The sequence below is a fragment of the Silene latifolia genome, chromosome 6 (genome assembly GCF_048544455.1).
Source record: "Silene latifolia isolate original U9 population chromosome 6, ASM4854445v1, whole genome shotgun sequence".
Taxonomy (NCBI): domain Eukaryota; kingdom Viridiplantae; phylum Streptophyta; class Magnoliopsida; order Caryophyllales; family Caryophyllaceae; genus Silene; species Silene latifolia.
In genome coordinates, this window is record NC_133531.1 from 12,537,168 (window position 1) to 12,557,658 (window position 20,491).

At 33.7% G+C, this 20,491-nt stretch overlaps 1 protein-coding gene across 1 annotated transcript; it reads left to right on the top strand.

Moving 5' to 3' along the window:
• Positions 1-7,767: 7,767 nt before the first annotated feature.
• LOC141586381 (ACT domain-containing protein ACR3) lies at positions 7,768-13,903 on the top strand. Its single transcript, XM_074407589.1, has 9 exons — positions 7,768-8,142; positions 9,909-10,026; positions 11,067-11,177; positions 11,258-11,303; positions 11,444-11,558; positions 11,663-11,730; positions 11,994-12,611; positions 13,121-13,225; positions 13,406-13,903. Exons 3-9 carry the CDS (start codon positions 11,116-11,118, stop codon positions 13,730-13,732), a joined length of 1,341 nt encoding a protein of 446 aa, XP_074263690.1. The 5' UTR covers positions 7,768-8,142; positions 9,909-10,026; positions 11,067-11,115; the 3' UTR covers positions 13,733-13,903.
• The last annotated feature ends 6,588 nt before the right edge of the window (positions 13,904-20,491 follow it).

The window sequence follows — 20,491 nt, forward strand, 5'->3', positions numbered from 1 at the left end:
CTTTATCTATTCTTTATTCATCATTCATTCTTTATTATTTTCTCTCACCTATAAATTTCACAACTTACAATACTTTATTCTACTTTATTCCTTCTTTCTTCCTCTTTCTTAATTTTTGTGCCCAGAAGAAAGGTGAAGATATAACAAAATAGGAGGGAGTACAATTTTAGTATTGACGAATTTGAAATCAGATCAGAACTCATGAGCACCGCATAACTTTATCGGCCGCCCACATCTAATACACAAAATCTCATTGAAGACGGGCGATATTCGTCACAAGCTTGTGACGGATACCGTTTTCTCTCACAAAATACCCATTAAAAGGTGAGTGGGAAGCACATGGGGGTGCCCCACCTTGTCCCTTCTCCCTTTTTGTGAGAGGTCTTCAGCTTGTAACGGGATTAGCCCGTCACAAGCAAGACGCTTTGCATCTAATATTGTAGCTCTACTAATGATGTAGCTTGGTTTTTTTTTTAAAAAAAAAATAATAATAAAGTTTTTCAATATAGAAAAACAAAATTTTATTGCAACTAGTCTTGCTTGTGACGGGTTAATCCCGTCACAAGCTTGTGACCTCTCATAAAAGGGAGAGTGGACAAGGTGGGCACCCCCCATGTGCTTCCACTCACCTCTCAATGGATATTTTGGGAGACAAAACAGTATTCGTCACAAGCTTGTGACGGATATCGCCCGTCTTCAATGAGATTTTGTGATTTTATTGTGGAACCCATTTGAGTGGTATGTAGTTAAAGAGCAAAGTAGCTTAAAAACCGAGTTGGCAATTCAGCAATACTACTAGTAGTACTCCTCTTATACCAATTTTGATAGTTAAAACTTCAAAATTTTGTTCAAAATATCGTTAAGATTAAAATTTTATAAAACAAAATTTCTATAAAGATAATTATGGAAAAAAAATCTTCAACAAAATTTCCTTTTGTATGATTATAATTAGTGAAAATAAATATGAGTATTTTTTATGTTATGCAGTCTTTTATGCTTTAAGACCTTTCACATTTTCTAAAACCGCAAATTAAAAAAGATGTTCCACTTTCTTTATTTGTTTATCATTTGTGGTTATAATAACTTATGACATCACACACACTCTATCTTTTACTTTCATTTACATTTACATGTTATCATACCACTAAACATTTGTTCAAAATAAATGTGAAAAATTTAAGAGAATAGGAAGGAGTAATAAAATATGGAGTATTTGTTTTGTTTTAGGTATAACTAGCTTATACACATTCATTAGAATCCAGTAAAAAAAAATCTAAATCCGTTATTTGTCTCTTTACCGTACGGAGCGACATTATCACAATCAAATACATGGTAATTAATAAATAAATTATATTCTCTCTCTTATGTTTTAGTTAACTTTCTATCTAATTCTTTATGAAATGTATTTATGGATAAAACATTTGTTTTTTTTATTCGAGAAAATATTTAAAGTTTCGGATCATAACCTAAGTATGAGAGTTAGGGGTGTCACCCACCCGATTTGAGCTTGAGCTCTGGTGGGATTGAAATCGGTTCGAAAACTTGGGCTTGAACTCAGAATCAACTCAGAATTTGTCGAGCTTAAAAAATAAAGTTCTGAAGCGGTTTAGATCAGGCTCGAGCTCGGTTAAATCATTACTTTCTTTACTTTTTTAACTATTAAATCAAATTAAAAATAAATATATTCTAAAAAAAATGTAAATATAAAATTCTTATCAAATATAATAAAATATTATCATAAATGTTAAAATAAAATTTTATTAAGAACAAAAACAATTGTAAAATGATAAAATTAAATAATAATAATAATAATAATAATAATAATAATAATAATAATAATAATAATAATAAATAAAACGTGCCTAAACGAGCTCGGATTTGGCCCACCTCGGCTCGGAATTAGTTTTGGCCGATTTCGAGTTGAACTTTGACCGAGCTGATTTCGAGGACTTTACGATCCGATTCAGATCATTTATAGCCCTAATGAAGGTATATTTTTTAAGTAAATTTTTGATTGGATAATAATTTTTAGATAATACTTCTAACGGAGTACATGTACTTCGTATTTTTAAGAACGAAGTTAATATTGGATTTTAATCATCATTTAATGATAAAATTTTGGTTGAGAATCCCCTTTCTATAAAAGCTGAAGCATTTAGCTTCATCCTATTGGCTCCTTAAAATCAGGGATTGTTAAAAGCAATTTTTTTTTTTTTACTGAGGAAAGGACCCCCACGTTGTTAGCCAAATTAATTACTTCTTTCCTTCCTTTTAATCCTCTCTCTTATTTATTATTATCCTATAATCCAGAAAATATTATATGATATGATAGATTATATTATATTATATTATATGATTATTAACATTGAAATAATAAAATTAAAACAAAGAAATTATTATAAATAATAATTACATACCCAAAAATTATAAATACGGTTTACTAATATATATGAAGTGTATTCCGTATTATAACACCTAGAAAATTATTTTCATGAAAAATCGAATTTTGGACCGATGATTACTTTTTTAGTTATGGGTTCTGAAAGCGGTGACTTTCTTTTAGTCAAGTTAATATTGATATCAATACAATACAAACTGGTTCCTTGATCAATCATGGATTATTTTCTATTAAGAATATGATTAAAAAATTTAAAAAAATCATTAAATCTGGGAAATTACTATATAAATAAAATTTTAAAAATTAAAAAATCATAAAATCTATGAAATACACTAAAAACTCATAATTAAAAAAAAAACTTGGGTTTCAATTACTATTATGAACATAATAAAAAAAATCAACAATAATCATAAGATTTAGGATATTGGAACAAAAAAAATGACAAAAAATAATAGTTTTGATAAATAATGTAAAAGAAGCCCAAATATTTAAATGCATGTGATGAAATTGGAGAGAATATTAAAAAAAAAAATCTATAAATGCACAAACTCACTTCAGTAAATTCCATATCTCCTTCCAAATTCATGAAAATTGTATAGAGTTAGAGATGACTTAAATATAGAGGAAGAGATAATATTATGATATAGAGGAAGGATGAGGGAGATAAGCGATTGAGTAGTTAGAAAATAGCCAACTATGACCGGGGGAGTGAAATGAGGGAGGGTTTAAAGGATGATAGACGGAATAGATAAATTTGTGATACATACGAACGAGGAGCGAAATTGAATTTTACAGTGGTGAAGCCGTGGAGGAGCAAGGAGGAGCCGTTCATGTGGACGAGTGAATGAGGTCATAGGTTAAATAAATTTGATGAGATGTAGTTTATAGTTAGGTTAAGCCAAGTTTATTCAAGACAATGGGCTGATTCATTTGGTGTAGGATTAGCCCAGTTCGGTAGGTTTTATCTTCAAAACAAGAGTTTTATTAAGGTGATGAGTGTTGTGATAGATAATTACTTAATTAGCTACAATTCTACTTTAATTCGTCATAATATAAACGGGTTAATTATCATCTCACAAGTATATATAAGACAAATTTATTATTTTCATTTTTCCATAGCTATTCGATCCGTCTAAGCTTAAGACGGGTGTACTTCTCTTAGATGAGAATTTGTAAATACGCTAATTTAACTTTATTAATTGTTTGGTTGTTTATTTTGTTTCCTTGTGGATTGATAAATATAAAACAAATTTGTTTTATACGGAGTACTTGGATTATGATAACTAATCTCCCAACTCCCAAGTAACATTTTTTTTTTTGGTTCATAACTCTCTAAGTAACATAAGTGCATTGAATCATAAACGTGACAAAAATAACCAGCCCAAATAATCCGATCTGTGCCCATACCGTGACAAATAAATAAAGTGGTCGTAGATGTACGAGATTTGAGTCGTAATCTGAATTAAGCCGCCCAATGTGATCTGACTAGAATCTTAATTATTACACAATGATAATTATCCCTAAAAAAATTTATAAGAATTGACCAACGAGCGGGTCCAACCTAATCATACTTGAACGGCCGAACCGACAAGACTCACATTCGACCCGGTTATACGTTTAGCAAGTTAAGGTAAGGAGACCGCCACGACCTTGGAGCATGTATAATTGAGGTGTTCCTCAATTTTCAATCCAAACGAAATTTTGTGTGTACATGAATTTCTCCTATTAATTGGTCTTGCTTGTGACGGGCACTATCTGTCATAAGCTGAAGACGAATAATGTTTCTCTCACAATAAGGTAAGTGGAGGGTAAGTGGGGAAAATGGAGCACCCCATGGATACTGCCACTTGCATATTGTGGGAGACTTATCTTTTTGATTTGTGACGGATAAGTACCGTCTTCAATGAGATTTTGTGTTCTCCTATTGTATAATAGAATTTTATAGTCCCTCCGTTCAACTTCAAACACAACATTTCCCTTTTACACGTTTGACAATGCACGATTTGTAACGTAAATCTTTAGTTTTACATTATGAAATAATATAAAATAAAAATTTCATGTTCTTATCGTACTCTTAAAGGTGAATCAAACAAGATCCACATGACCATATTTTTTCTTATAGATCGTAAGGGATCATAAAAATACTCTTCACTTATGAATAGTGTCAAAAAAAATGGGTTATTTGGAGTTTTTTTTTTGGCAGCTTTGATTATTTGGAGTTGAATGGAAGGAGTATAACTTATTCCATTTTCAAAAATTTTAGATGGTTTCTCAAGTAAGAAATGGAACAATTTTATACTCCTTACTATAGAGCAAAAAAGGGAGATATTTGCTAAGAATTAGATTGAGGTAGTAAACAATTTTGTTTCCCATTTTTATTCATTTATTTAGGTTTTACAAATAAATGTTAAATGAATAAACCCGTGCAAATTTGCACGGGTATAAAACTAGTTGAGATGGTTTCCCAAACATTTTATCAAAGTTTGATGACCTTGAGATTTCAATTTCAAATCAGTGAGCCTCTAAATGTCGATCAGATTAATTTTTTAGATACTATTCTCACACTTTTGTCAATTTGTAATGAACCCTTTTATATTTCCTTGTTATTTTTATGATGTAATAGTTATGATTTATAAGCCTAACTAACAATTTCTTTCACTAAAAATGCTTACAACTTCATTAAATTTCCGTCTTCATAAAACATGAAATTTATAACAAGTGATTAGGAAAAGTATGATAAAGAAATTATTTATAATTTGTTTTTATATATGTCATTGTCATATTAGGAGTTAGGTGACACTCGACACTCATCCTTCAACTAAATATCTTCCAATGCCTTTATCACTTTAACTTTCTACTATTATTTGCACATGAATTAAAAAAGTATTCCATCCGTTTCAATGACATGTTTATACTTTCTATATTTTCCCCTCATAAAATAAAGGAAGTGTAAATATATCACTAAAATGAAAGGAGTAATAAATAAATATAAAAATAAGCAAGTGTATATAAAATGACAAAATGGTGGAGTAGTTAATTCTGCTGTTAACACACCAACAATCTAAATTATTCAGACTATTTGGATATTTTGCAAGTGGAGTACATAATAAATTTGCACACTCACGTGTGAATTAAATCGATTTGTGAAAAAATGTTAAAAAACTACGGATAATTCACGCGGTACCCATAAGGTTTGCCACTTTACACGAAATACCCAAATTTTTTATTCGAAAATCTTAAAGAGGTCATAACTCGTGTTTACGAGTTCTAAAAGTGACGAATTTTTTTTCCAAATCGCTTATCTTTCCGAGTACTACAATTTAAAAAAAAAATTGTCGCATTTGGATTCCGCTACTAGGAGTTAATGTGCGTCAAAGTTTTTCCGACCGAACAAACTTTGAGTGAGCATATCTTCTGGTCACGAGTTCCAAACTCGCCAAACTTTTTTTTCAAATCGTAGTACTCGGAAAGATGATCGATTTGAAAAAAAAATATTCACTTTCTGAGTTCGTAAACACGAGTTATGGCCTCTTTAAGTTTTTTGGATCAAAAATTTGGGTATTTTGTGCAAAGTTAGCCACTTTCAGGGGTACCGCGTGAATTATCCGTAAAAACTATCTCTACTTCGGAACAATAATTATAGGGATCAGATATTACCTAGACAAGGAACTGTATTATGTAATTTAGACATCTTATGCATTTGCAAAATTCAAGGATGTAGAATGTAGAAATGGATTAAAACTCAAATCAATTTTTTTTTTTGAAACCAAAACTGGGTAAATTCATTAATGAGAGATAAGCAAGGATTCAGCTACCATCGGCAACTGATCAATCCACACGTTTTTCCCAACTACACCCGGTGACACATGCGCAAGAGCATGAGCAACCTCATTGTTTACTCTACTAGTATGGGACCAAACTACAACATTAAACGAGGAACAAATACGGAAAATATCATCTAAAACTAGAAAGAAAATGCTTCGGCCCTTTTTCCTTGTCTTTAGAGCATCAACGACTTGCGAGCAATCACTTTCCACAATAATCGAGTCATGGCCCGCCCGCACAGCTTCTTGCATCCCATCTATCACCGCAACCGCTTCCGCCACATGTGGCTCCCACACCTCCTTCCTATTATACGACAGACCCCATAACACTTTCCCCTGAGCATCTGGACAAACCGCCTCAACTCCAACCCCAATTCCGTCCTTTACTCCCGCATCAACATTTATTTTTACCCAGCCATCCTACGGTGCAATCCAACCCGCATTATTCACCCCCTTCCTCACACCACCCACGACTCCACTGCCCCTTATCTCCTCGCCATTCCCCGCAACCTCCGCCATTACGTCTTCCACCCTCCTTAGAATCCGGTCCACCCGCGCACGCCCACCTTCGAACACCACCCTGTTTCTCGCTTCCCAAATAGCCCAACAACCCACCATCATCTTATCTCGTTCCATCACAAGCATATCCCTCCACCACCCCTCCACCCAATCCCGCACTTCAATCCAGCCCGACTCCTCCCTTCCAACCATGTTCAGCCCCTCCCAAACCCCTTGCGCAATAGGACAGTCCCGAAAAATTCAATCATTTCTTTATTTCAGCCTAATTAAAATTGAGAATTATTCTATAAGAATAATTCAAATTATGAAGGGTCTTCTCATATTAATGTCAACTTCAATTAATCTCAGAATAAACCGTACTATCAACCTCACCTTCCTATACTGGCTACTACACTAAGGTAACTAGTTACCTGCTCGGCTGCTTATAAGGTCATTTTTTATTTAAAAAAAAAATAAAACTAATATAACAATATTAAATTCTAAAATCAACAAAAAAAATATTAACATTAACTTCATCGGTTATCGGGTCGGGTGGGGTTCGGTTTCTGTTCACCCAATTTCGGATTCTATCGGATCGGATTCCTCGAATCGGGTTACCTTTTGCCAGCACAAGGGATATAATGGATCTAATCAGAATAACTTATAGGAGAGTAATTTAAAAAGGGCACCAATAGGATAAAATTTCCAACTCTCAATTTTTTACAAGAATTATAGTCATTTCAATCCCATAACTTCCGCCACAATTCGATCTCTTATCATAAACTTGTCAAATAGGTCAAGTGGATCACATATGCATGATGCACCGTATCCGTCCACTAGTTTTGCATTGAAAAATTATTGAAATCTAGAATTCAATTATACGGGATCGTCTAGACAAGTGATAAATTTACATTTAAAATAAAATAATAATATTTGAATTTCTTATAATCAATTCGCGTTTTCAAGCTCTACCTTAACCAATTTTTCTAGGACTAAAAAATAATTATATAAATGAAAAAAAATTGGAAAAAAAAAAGGAAAAAAATCAAAGGAGCAGAAGAAAAGGAAAAGAGTGACAAAAAGGAGGATTCGATCCACATCAGGTCGACGTGGTATCCTCAAATGTCACACTATATGTGTTGTGTCTTCACTCTCTTCCTCCACCATCACCAATTCACAATCATATCACTCATTCACTTGTAGTAACATACAAATTTACAAATAAATACATACAATTTTGATATATTTGTTTCTTTGTTTACATACACATACACTTGTAACTTGTTGGTGCGTTATCTCTTCATATATCACTCATTTTTCTTCCAACACCATACATTTTTAACTTTTCAAGTGTTTGAAATTCACCCTTCTCTTCTTCTCTCTATTCTCAATTTTCAACCTCATTTCCCCATTTTGTCAACTGTAAGCTTTTTTTTTTTTTTTTTTTTTATCTCGATTGTTCCTGCTTCCGTCTCAATCATTTGTTTACTTTGATTAAAATAACTTTTAAAAAGATTAAATAAAAGTAAACAAATAAATGAAACGGACGGAGTATTAATTTGTGTTTCCACCCTGTTTCTTTGAAAAGGGTTTTGTTTGTTGGTCAATTTGTTGTTTTCATTTTGATGTATTGTGTCTGATTGACTGATTGTCTGCTCATAGACCATAACAATTACTCGCTCTGTCGTAATTATTTGTTTATTTTTTATTAAAATATCTCGGATAAAGAATAAAGAAAATAAATATAAATACTCGCATATGATTATATGATTTGTGAGGTTGTGACGGAGGAAATATTTATTTAATTAATTACTTTTTTACGGGATTTTTTAAATAATGGTAAATAAATGACCAAGAATAGCGGTATTATATTGTGCCGCTTGTTCATGTTTATTTTTGAGTTTGACCTTTAAAAGGGTTAGACTGAAATTGACGTGAACCACAAATTGTTACTCCGTTTCAATTATTTGATCATTTGCTACTCCGTTTCAATTATTTGATCATTTGCTTACCTTTTTATTCATTTACACAAAGGTAAACAAATGATCGAGACTGAGGTATTTGTTTTGTGTTTATAAAGTACTCCGTACATGTTTATAACTGTGATACTGTTAGGTGTATTATTTATTTTTTCTTTTTCTTTGTTGCACTATATGTAGGTACAAAGCGTCTCGTTATAGACGGGGATGTCTATACGGGCCAAATATCAATCCACTCTTAGCAAAACGGGCTAAAGGTCACTATTTTAACGCCAGATGTCACCAGTACCATTTCCATGTGATAAACTACCTGTTGTAGTTAGGAAACGGCACTGGTAACATTTGGCGTTAAGGTGGTGACATTTGACCCGTTTTGCTTAAAGTGGGTGGATATTTGGCCCGTCTATAGCTATAGACGGATATGCGTCGTCTATAATGAGAATTTGTGATGTAGCTATGTTGGTTTCTTCCGAATTTTTCTTTCTTTCTTTCTGATACTTTTACTTAATAGATTTGATCGACAGTGACCCTGTCGATATTAATGATGCCTTATTCTAGTGGTTAAGACAATCTACAATCGAGTCGATTGTATTTTATTTTTAACAAAAATGAAACTGAACAAAAAAAATTCTCTATTCTCTCACTTTTTTTCCCTTAAAGATAAGTTGCTTGATAAGTTTATTGGCCTTTGTTTTTTGCTTATGAATCCTTATAGAGAGACAAAAGGAATAGTAAAAGATGTATGAGAATACTTAGTCTAGATTCTGATATCAAAAGATGCTTGTTAAAAAGAATGGGTGTTGACGGGTTTGCGTTTGCTTTTGGGTTTTATCAGGAGGGATAATGCTGTATGGTCGAAGACCGACCAATTATAAATCAATAATTAAGGAGTACCGTGTTAGAATGATATTTACAAATGACGGTTCATGTTAGACGACTCATTCTCCCTCCATTCATTTGGATTCCATACATCCAAAATATGTTCGGAGAATTTTTAAGAATTCAAGTTATTGGAGGGGGTATCAATACTTTGTCGCTGTCGTCAATGTATAAGAGTCAGTATGTCAAATGTTATCAAAATGTCTTTAGGCTTTTCCATATTGCTTATAAGGCTGTCTGTTACGCTGTCGTTGATACACTTCCTGCTGGAGAGTTGCTCAAAACAGTCTGACATTTTTGGTTAATTTTGGCTGCGATGTTGTTTTGCAGAGGAAGTATCTGATTACGTTCTAAGGCCGTATCATGTAAGCTAGTGCTGAACTGGGGTGAGTTCAAGGGTGTAGGCCAGGACTCCACCCACACTTTGGGCAGTTACAGTAAAAACTCGGTAAGTGCACTGATATTCGCTTCTGGTTTACCAGCAAAGTTTGTTAGAATTTAGTCAGCAGTAGCATCGTCCTACACGGCCCCACTCCTACTACCTCAACGATTTCCACCTTTGGCGGGCTAAGGGTTGGATATACGCAGACAGTTGTACAAGTCATTTGTTGGGAAATAAGCTCCAATCTCCCACGCACAACGGAAGCACCGATCGATATATAATGTAAAAGTAAAATAAACCGCAAGCTAATAATAAGTTGAGACGAGATTTAGGGTCAATACCCAGGGCAAAACCCTCCAAGACAGAGGTAAAACCCACCAGCCGAAAAGACTGAATCCACTATAAAATAGTGCCACTATAAAGATAGTGCCAGTACAACGTAACCGGTACCAAATTACACATTGAATTTGGACCCGACAATAATTTAGGAATACAAACTAGTACCCTCTAGACCACCAGTATAATTGGAAATCGCCACCAATTATACCCCTAGAGTAACCCTCTAAATTATTGTAAGAGAAGACCCGTTATACTGCCTCACACACTCAAACCCGGTTGAACCGTTACCCGAATCCCAACCCCTTGTTTATTTGTGTGAGTACCTTACAAATACCGTAAGGTCTGCCTTGTACTCCACCAAATTCCAGTGAAGCACAATACCAAGAAGACACTCACAATTTCGATGTAGAGTGCTCCTTGCTTCCTTCCCTGTGCCAATTCCAAGTGATGTATGCGTCCTTTTATAGGCAAGTGCAACTTCACTATTTGTCAGAGAAGCAAAGCAATTGCACTGAAGTCTTACTTCCAAGTCCAACAATGCATGCTCTTATTGTCAGCAATTGCAACCACCTATTGCTAGGCATACACATGCACTGTCCCATGTTTTCTCCATGAGAAACTATTGCATTACTATTTGCAATACAAAACCATGCAGCAAACTTTGTTGACAATTACACCAAGAATTTATTGGGCGGGACCCAACATCATTTATCTTTTATGAGATGTGATAATTATGCCTGCTTATGATTATTGATTTGTTTATCCAGTTAGTTGTCATCTGAAAGATCCTGAGTGTTTGAGGTTGAAAGTAAAATAATGGCATGGCCGTATTTTGATCCCGAGTATGAGAACTTAAGCGTCAAAATAAACCCTCCCAGGTTTGTCTCTTTTTATGATAGACCTAATTCTGTACTCTCTTTAAGACACATCATATGCTGACAGTCTCAATGGTTTTCAGGGTCTGCGTGGATAACTCCAGCTGCAGCGACTGCACTCTAGTTAAGGTAATTTACCAACTGCATTGCCACACTGCTGTATAAATGATTAAATGCCTGTCAAATTAATGTTTTCATTTCAACCAATGTTTTCTGTACTTCTTTACGAGTTCAGAGTTCGATATGACCTAGTTATCGCATTTGAACAGGTGGACAGTATGAACAAGCCTGGTATACTGCTGGAAGTGGTGCAAATCTTAACCGACCTTGACCTCATCATCACCAAAGCTTACATTTCCTCTGATGGCGGATGGTTTATGGATGGTAACATTACTGTAAATTTCGAGATATTAAATGCTACAGAGTACTGAATGTTTTATTTTGCTACACCACTGAATCATTTTGTTATGTTTTCTTGTATGAAACAGTTTTCCATGTTACTGATCATTACGGAAAGAAAATAACCGATGCAGAGACCATTAATTGTATAGAAAAGGTATGCAAATTTTTCGGTCATCTCTGTCCTCACTTCATTACACTTGTCCTTCTGATATTTAGACTTTTGCATGTGTTTCCGAAATGAAAGTTCACTTTTTTGGTATGAATACTATAGTATTCTTAACCAATGCGCCTCGTTAACCTGAGATATTAGAGTTCTTACAGTTTAAGATGCAAATTCTGCCATCTTACCGAAAGCAACTTCCCTAAAAAGCAGTTTTACTGATGTAATTGAACTTTCTATCCTCCATCTCACGATAGGCATTGGGACCCAAGGGTCAAGCAGCAGATTGGATAAAAAGTTGTCCAGGAAAAAGAGTAGGGCTTCACTCAGTAGGTGACCACACTGCAGTTGAATTGATAGGCCGTGATCGCCCTGGTCTATTATCCGAGATTTTTGCTGTTCTTGCTGATCTCCATTTCAACATAACAGCAGCTGAAGTGTGGACCCACAACAGTCGAATAGCTTGTGTCCTTTATGTCAATGACGATACCACCTATCGCGCTGTTAATGACCCAAGCAGATTATCCTTCATGGAAGAGCAGCTGAACAACATTCTCGGGAGTACAGATGATGAAGAGCAAGTGTCTCGCACGAGTTTCTCCATGGGAAGTACTCATATGGATCGACGTCTTCATCAAATGTTATTTGCTGATAAGGATTATGAAGGGGATGGAGGCGCAAATGAGAAGAAATATCCTACCATTTCCAAACCTATGATTTTTGTCGATCGTTGTGAGGAAAAGGGGTACTCGGTCGTGACTGTGAAATGCAAGGATCGGCCTAAACTTATGTTCGACATTGTCTGCACTCTCACTGACATGCAGTATGTTGTCTTCCATGCAACCATCTCTTCTGATGGACCAAATGCATCCCAGGTATATATAAAAATCATGTTAAAATTCAAGCCGTTTGGATTCAGTCGGCCTCAAAAAAAATATTTTTGTTGATTTTCTTGTGTTCATATCGTTGTGCTTGAATTCTCCTGTCTGCTCATGTAGTACTGAAGGCGGTCATTATACAGCAGTAAGCTTTCAAAAGATAACTACATTTTGTCCGATTCATCGGAATATTAACAGATACTTCTGTTGTATTGTCCAGGATATACAAGATGCAATTTTGTCCAACTAAGGCCATTCTGTTCTTAATTTTAAGTGATGGTTGGAAATTACTCCTTTCCTCCTTGAATTTTTTTAGACCGGAGAAACTGTTACGCAGTTTTTGCAAAGTGCATTAATCGGAAAAAAAAATGTCCACGCGCCTTCATCTATTCATTTGTTATACTCTACTTGCCAATTTGCTTTGTTTTCATTTGCCCTATAACATTCGCGGTATCTCTAGAGATGTTGTATCCCCAATGTTGCATATCTAATGTAAATGTGTTCAGGAGTACTTTATTCGACATAAGGATGGATGTACGGTTGGTATGGAAGGTGAGAAGGACAGGGTCATCAAATGTCTTGAAGCTGCTGTTCACCGGAGAGTAAGCGAGGTAAGTAAATAATGTAAGCGAGGTAACTTAGGTTGTTTTGCGTTCCTTTTTTTCCAACCCAGAAACTTATACTCCGTATAATGTAAGCGAGGTAACTTAGGTTTAGATCAGTTATATAATTCCTTGAAGGGACTTTTACATGATACATTAGACTAATGTCATGTATGTGATGTAATGTAGGGTTTAAGCTTAGAGCTATGTGCAAAGGATCGGGTAGGATTATTGTCGGAAGTGACTAGGATTCTCCGAGAGAACGGACTATCAGTAATACGAGCTGGTGTATCCACAGTCGGAGAAAAGGCAAGGAACGTGTTTTACGTGACAGATGCCTCAGGGAATCCAGTAGACGTGGAAACCATAGATGCACTCCGGAAAGAGATAGGACGTACAATGATGCTCAACGTGAAGAAAGCTCCGTCAAGCAAGAAGGCGGCGGCCCATGAAGGGAGTGGATGGGGTAAAACCAGCTTCTTCTTTGGTGGTCTACTGGAGAAGTTCTTACCTTAGGCCTCCTAACCATTACTGTAACATTTGTGTGACATTTTGGTGTATAGACTAATAAAAGCACCAGCAAAATGTATTTATGTGAAATGGGCTTTGTATTTGTACCATGAATGGATTGGTGATGGACTATGAAATAGTCCTGTCATTTACGCGTAAGCTTATATCGTTGAGTCATTCAGTGACTAGTCTAAATTCGAGTAATTAACACACTTTCCCCTCGAAATCAAAAAACAAACCTCAATAATTTCTCATTCACCTCGATAATTTTATTTTTTTCACTTGGGTGGAAAATAGAATTTTGGCTCAGTATCTAACCGAGACACATTTAAACGATAAGACGCTCTATGATCAAATTTACAGTTAGTCTTGCTGAAGACGGGTCGGAGCAAGTGACGGGTAATGCTACTCACAAAACGGATAGGAGGGACAAGGTGGGGGCACCCCTATGTGCTTCCCTCTCTCCTCTATTTGGGTCACTTGTGAGAGAAAATGGTATCCGTCACTCCAAAGTGACGGATACGTGTCGTCTTCAATGAGATTTTGTGTCAAATTTACTACAGAATCCCTAAATAGTATCAGAAATTAATAGCATGAACAAGTCATCCAAGCTATTTTTTATCAAACCAAATAAAACCATATTGCAAAAGTCCAACTTTTGTTTGCACCATGTAAGTAAACTCCGGAAAAACACGTTACTTCTATGATCAACCAAAATTATATCTAGTGTAATCCGCACAAATCGCGTACGCTAATCTCCTACAATAAGGTCACTCATATAGTCATATACCAATGCCTCGGATCGGACAGTAAGGATCATCTGTCCACTTTTGTGTCCAATTCTGTGTACCACTCCAATAATTTATTGACACATCACTTGTTGCAAATAAAAAAAAAAATACAAAACAAATGCTAAAGTATTATAGTGTGTCAAAATGTGTGGAGTGGGACATAGAATTGAACATCAAATGAGATAGAAGATCCTCACTCCCAATCGGATGGGACACGAGAAAGAAACAAGAATTTGGACTTCATAAATGGCTGTGTATTTTTTTGCTTTTCACTAAATTAACCCCGTATTCCGTGAAAGCAGGCTATATCGGCAAATATTGTGCTGATAGCATGATAGGGCTTGAACTCATGTCATATAAGTATCACCTACATGAGTTAGACCACAAGTAACTTTATCAGTTAAAGTGCTAAACTAACTAAAGATTAATAAACTACTCGTATATGTAGCATTCTATTATTAGTAAAAATACTCGATAGCATGGGTAGTTTACTAGTATACCAATTGTCTCTATTGATCTCATTCATTAACTTATTGTAACAAATCCCCAATGAAAATGACAAAGTTTCAACGTCTCTATTGTTTTTCAAAATAATATACTTCGTATTCATGAATGTTTTTCACTAAGATTAAAATAACAAAATTTTAATATGGCACGTAGGAGAGTGAGACGTGCGACACATATAACAATCTGGACAAATCTTTTAAACTTACATTAAATTGTGATTGATATTTTTACACAGATTCTCATCTGTGATGTGTTATAAGCTTGTGACCGAGAAATGTGATCCTTGTATAATATAACCTTTATTAGATAACAATTGGAACAAATTGAGTGTGAATAATCAAATTGGTCATCAAAGACATTCCTAATATAAAAAGGTAAATAATTGACTAAGACACCTGAAAATAGAATAAATAAACAAATGACCGAACGAAAGGAGTACTTTCACAAAGAGTCTTACTTATAACGGTCTCTTAAAAGAACCTCTCACTCAAAATGACGGATTTTAACCGTCACAAATAAGAATTTGTTGTACTTTTATCATAAACTAATCAAAAATTGTGATTGATCACCAGAGAAATCAACTGATATTTTTATACTACTATATGTAAATGGGGTCCCTATTGGGCTATGGGGCCTATGGCCTTATCTTGTGTTTTACAGTAATAGAAGCAAATTAAGGATGCCAATCTAATTAAATTACAATTGACAAAAGGGAGCATCTAAACCACAAATTATCATATTCTCATGGGAGTATAATACAAATTCAATCAAGTCAATCACTTTAGAAGAATATGTAATAGGCAGCGCCGGACTACACCAGCCAACGAACTAATCATGTTATTCATCATGCCCATGACTCCATCGACATCCATTCACTTTTGACAAGCACACAAGTTGTCTAATAATTTAGGTGATAATTCCAAACACAAAATATATTTCGTCATTTGTTATGAAAAATACCCAAAATTTCACTTTAGACGGACACTATTGTATAAATTTGTAGATGGGTTAAATATGTCATCATTTTTATAATAGGACAAACAACAAATGGGATGATATGAGTTATCTTATTATGAGAGTGGTACATATTTGACTCGTCTATATGTTTAGACGGATATACCCATCTACAATGATACTAATTGTGAAAAATATTATGTTACGGAGTAATAAGTTAATTTTCCCAAGATCTATTTTAATTGATCGAGTATAATAAAGTGTAGCGTTATGACCATTCATAATTTAGGTCATATTTACATTGGATTTAAATTGTCTGAATTAAATAGCCTAATACAACAATTTATCGACCCGTAACTATTGCCCTAGAATAACCTAGTTTGAACCTCCCGAGTTACAGGTAAATATGCAATTATTGACTAAAAATAAATAAAAATTCTTATTTCAGATGAAATTCCGTTTTATACGGAGTAGTTAAAATCGTAGAAGTATTACCCACTTATATATAGATGAGATCAAAGAATATATTCAGGGATTTGGACTTAATTTCAGCTCATTTTTGTTCAAGTCGGCTATATTCAATTCAATCTAGCTTCATTCAGTTTAATTTAACTTAGTTTAGTTTTAACTCTTGTTTCAATTAGGCTGAGAATCGGTCCAAGATCAGACCAAACCGACCTGAAGACCGAAAATAAAAATTTCATGGACTGAAGACCAGACCTAAAACTTTCGGTCTTGGACCGGACCAAACCCAAAATATTTGGTCCGGTCCGGTCTTGGACCGAAATGGATCTAAAATTAGTTTTTTTAACTATTTCGTATACGATAATTACATTTTAATTCCGCTAAATAAAATGTATTTAAATAATTAGACGACTTTTTATGACAATAATTGACAATACTAATTCATAATGTCTTGATAAATATTAATTTGATTCATAATATTTAATGTTGCGTCACTAAAAATATGAAATTTGGTCCATTTGGTCCGGACCTAAATTAACCGGTCTTGGACTTGACAGGACCGAAGACCAAACCTTGAAAAAATGGGGACCGAGGACCGGACCAAAATAATTCGGCCCGGACCAAATGGTCCGGTCCGGTCCATTTTCCGGTCAAGACCTAAATTTGCTCACCCTTAATTCACTTCCCATTAAGTTTCTTTTCAGCTAAATAAAAGAGGGCCTTGACAAAATTTTGTCTCACCTACCTAAATAGGATAGTACTTAACTCATTTTAGCGGAGATTAACTAGCTACTTGAAAATAATTTCACCCAACTAATAATTTGATGTAAATTAATTCAAAATGGCCCCTTTATTTGTTGAGTGCCTATCTACCTAGTTGTTGGATTTTTAAAATGCATAGACGCAACGGAATTACAATATGATTAGATGTTTTGTTGCATGTACTCAGACGGGAATCGATAGTGGATTCAGCAAGAAGGATAAAGATGACTACTACCCTCTTTATCTTTTTATGCTCTTACGTTACGGACTCCAATTATAAAGATCACAAATTCTTGTTTGTGACGGCACATATCCGTCATTCTTGAGTGACGGATACCATTTTACCTCACAAAGTACCCACTTTTTCTCTCTCTGCAACACTATTCATGTGGTCCCCTTTCTCCACTAACCCATTTTGTTATCATTTTAACTCACAAAATATCCGTCACAAATGGTAACCCGTCACAAGGGAGACCAATTGTATAATGATATGATATGATATATGGTTCTTTATGTGAAGAAACGACACAGCACAGAATGACATAACTAACTATATGTAATACTCCTATGTACCAAGAAAAAGAAATACTTTTTAATGATAAGATGTAAATTTCAGACTTTATATAAAGAGAGAGTGGAGCATTAGTTTTTAAACTAATGTGAATTACGTAACGATGTGAAATTATAAATATAGAGGTGCTCATTCACGCTAAAATTTGAAAATTTCAAAAAATTTAGTTAGATAATTCAAATTTTTCGAGTTTACCTTATGACATTGCTCGTTAACTCCTGCTGAAATTTTTGCACTCTTCCTAAATATAAATCCTCCCCCGTCACTAAATTTGAGAGATTCAAAATGAAATCTTTTAAATTAAAACTTATGGACACTCAAAGAGAAATTGTGGTTTAATCTTAGGCACCTAACTGAAATTGGACAAATGACTTTCAGGAATCGTGAAATTAAGTTAAACCGGAAGCAGCAAAATTGAAATTAGTTTAAGTATTTACGTTATTTAACACTAAATATCTCAGAGAATAATATTTTTAGAAGAAGGTCGTATTATTGATCGAGCATATGAAAGCAAACAAATCATACAATCAATTAAGTAATAGGTCTCCTAATTAAAAAGATGCTGGAATTTTAGAATACTTCAACTAAATCAATATTTTAAATGAATGCATCAACTTAGTTTATTTATGTTGCTTGCCATGCTTGGTTTTATTATCACGCAATTACAAAGTCAACTGTCAATTAAATTATTGGTTATCGTCAGGGCAGTTCATTTTTGCTAAAATATAAATATTGTAATAGACATACATGGTCATGTTACTTGGAACAAAAGAAACGTAATTTTATCTCCAATTTTCCATATGCGAGTAACATTATTCTTTGAGTTTATTAGAAAATTTCCTATACCAAATGTTTACATCTTTTAAATACGAACTAGTATTTAGAACCTCAATGAGATTATAAGTGGTAATCGATCAGGTCACTCGAAATCGTTTAGAGTCGTCTCAAAAAAGTGGCTTGGGTTAAATTGGCCTGGATAAAGTTATGACAAGTCAATAACAAATTTAAGTAAGTTACGATTTACGTAAGGTCATTGTTGGCTCGGATCATCATCAGTTGACTAGTCAACTTGCATTCAATTCAGGGCACTATCACTCTAGGTTATCAACCTACTCGTACATTTTAGTTTACATTATCATAGTTGGATACTCCCTCCATTCAACTCCACATTAGAAGTTTCTATTTTGTACATTATTTATAAGTGAACACTCAATTTTGATTTTTTCTTGATACATAAGTGAAAATATATTCATGTGAAATCTTATTTAATTCGTCTTTAAGACTACATTAAGAATATCTAACTTTTATAATTCTGCAAATACGTAGTTAAAGATATTTACCGCGTAAAACACGCGTTGCCAAACGTGAAAAATAAACTTGTAATCTGGAGCTGAATGGAGGGAGTAGATGATATCGGGTTATTGTCATTCATACTTCACAAGGTATCTATTTTAGTTTAATCGTAAAATAGTTAGTAAAACTGTCATCTAATCTTATTTGGGTCATAAATTATTAATCAATCTGATTCATCGAGTCATTTTCGGGTTATCAGTGTAATCCCATATCCGCTCCAACATCCGTAAAAACTGTCATACCCATTTTAACTTAGGCGAGTGCGGTGCGATGCCCCGATGCCTACTTATATAGTTTATATCCACTTTAGTGACATCCCTACTTTTTAAACGAAAGTATTCTAACGTTCGTGAACATTCCTCTAATTACTCATGTAGACATGTCCTATTTTTTAGGCAGACTCGATTTCGTTTCTAGACAAAAAAAGACCTGGAATCTTCGATCACATCATTCATCTTTCTTCTCATATTATCAATATATATTCACATTCTTTTAAAATTTGCAATTACCCTCTTCTTTACCATCTTAATCTTATTTAATTAAGATTACATTTACACAAAATCATACATTATACAATTACACATTAATAAATTACAATTACGAAAAATTAATAAAAATTTCAAATAATCGTCCTCCTACTTCTAACCTGAACAAATAAAATGTGAACAATGCATATTGATTAATCATCCGAAATTAGTAGTTAAATTCATTGTGTAAAAAAAAAAATCAGTATGACTATTATATTCCAACATCACAAATACATACTATATTAGTTCTGAACATTTTAACAACAAAATATATTGATATGACATTTTTTAAATTTTCGTAAACATAAACAATATAGTACAGGTGGATCAAAAAAATTCGTAGAAAATAGATTACTCCGTAAAAGAGTTTTTTTTTTTAAACTAAAATTATATAATCTAAAAAATAAATGAAAACAAATATAAAAAGAACTAAATATAACATAACCAGTATAATACAAGTAGATTTGAAAAAGTTCCCATTCCAAATCGAAAAAATATAAACTTTAAAATAAATGCGAAGAAATATAAAAAGGAGGAAATATAAGTTTCAGATCATACTTACATGAAGTTCTTCCGATTATTCACTTTAATTAGCTTTAATGTTAAAAGTCAAAACCTTTAAATTTGCATGAGATGAGCATATGGACAAATACTTAAAAAACATAAATAATTAAAGACAATAATATTTAAATAACCTTTTAAAAAAAGGTCTGAAAGACATCATAATTATTCATAATAATTGATGAATAGTGAAAAAAAAACGAAAAAAAGGAAAAATAGTGAAATACTGTAAAAAAAAATAACAATACTACATGGAGGAAAAAGAAACCAATTT

Excerpts from the sequence above, each read along its gene's own strand:
- LOC141586381 (XM_074407589.1), top strand. The coding sequence starts at position 11,116 with ATGGCATGGCCGTATTTTGATCCCGAGTATGAGAACTTAAGCGTCAAA. Across the intron at positions 11,559-11,662 it reads TGGCGGATGGTTTATGGATG|TTTTCCATGTTACTGATCAT; the intron begins GTAACATTACTG and ends TGTATGAAACAG. Across the intron at positions 12,612-13,120 it reads ATGGACCAAATGCATCCCAG|GAGTACTTTATTCGACATAA; the intron begins GTATATATAAAA and ends AAATGTGTTCAG.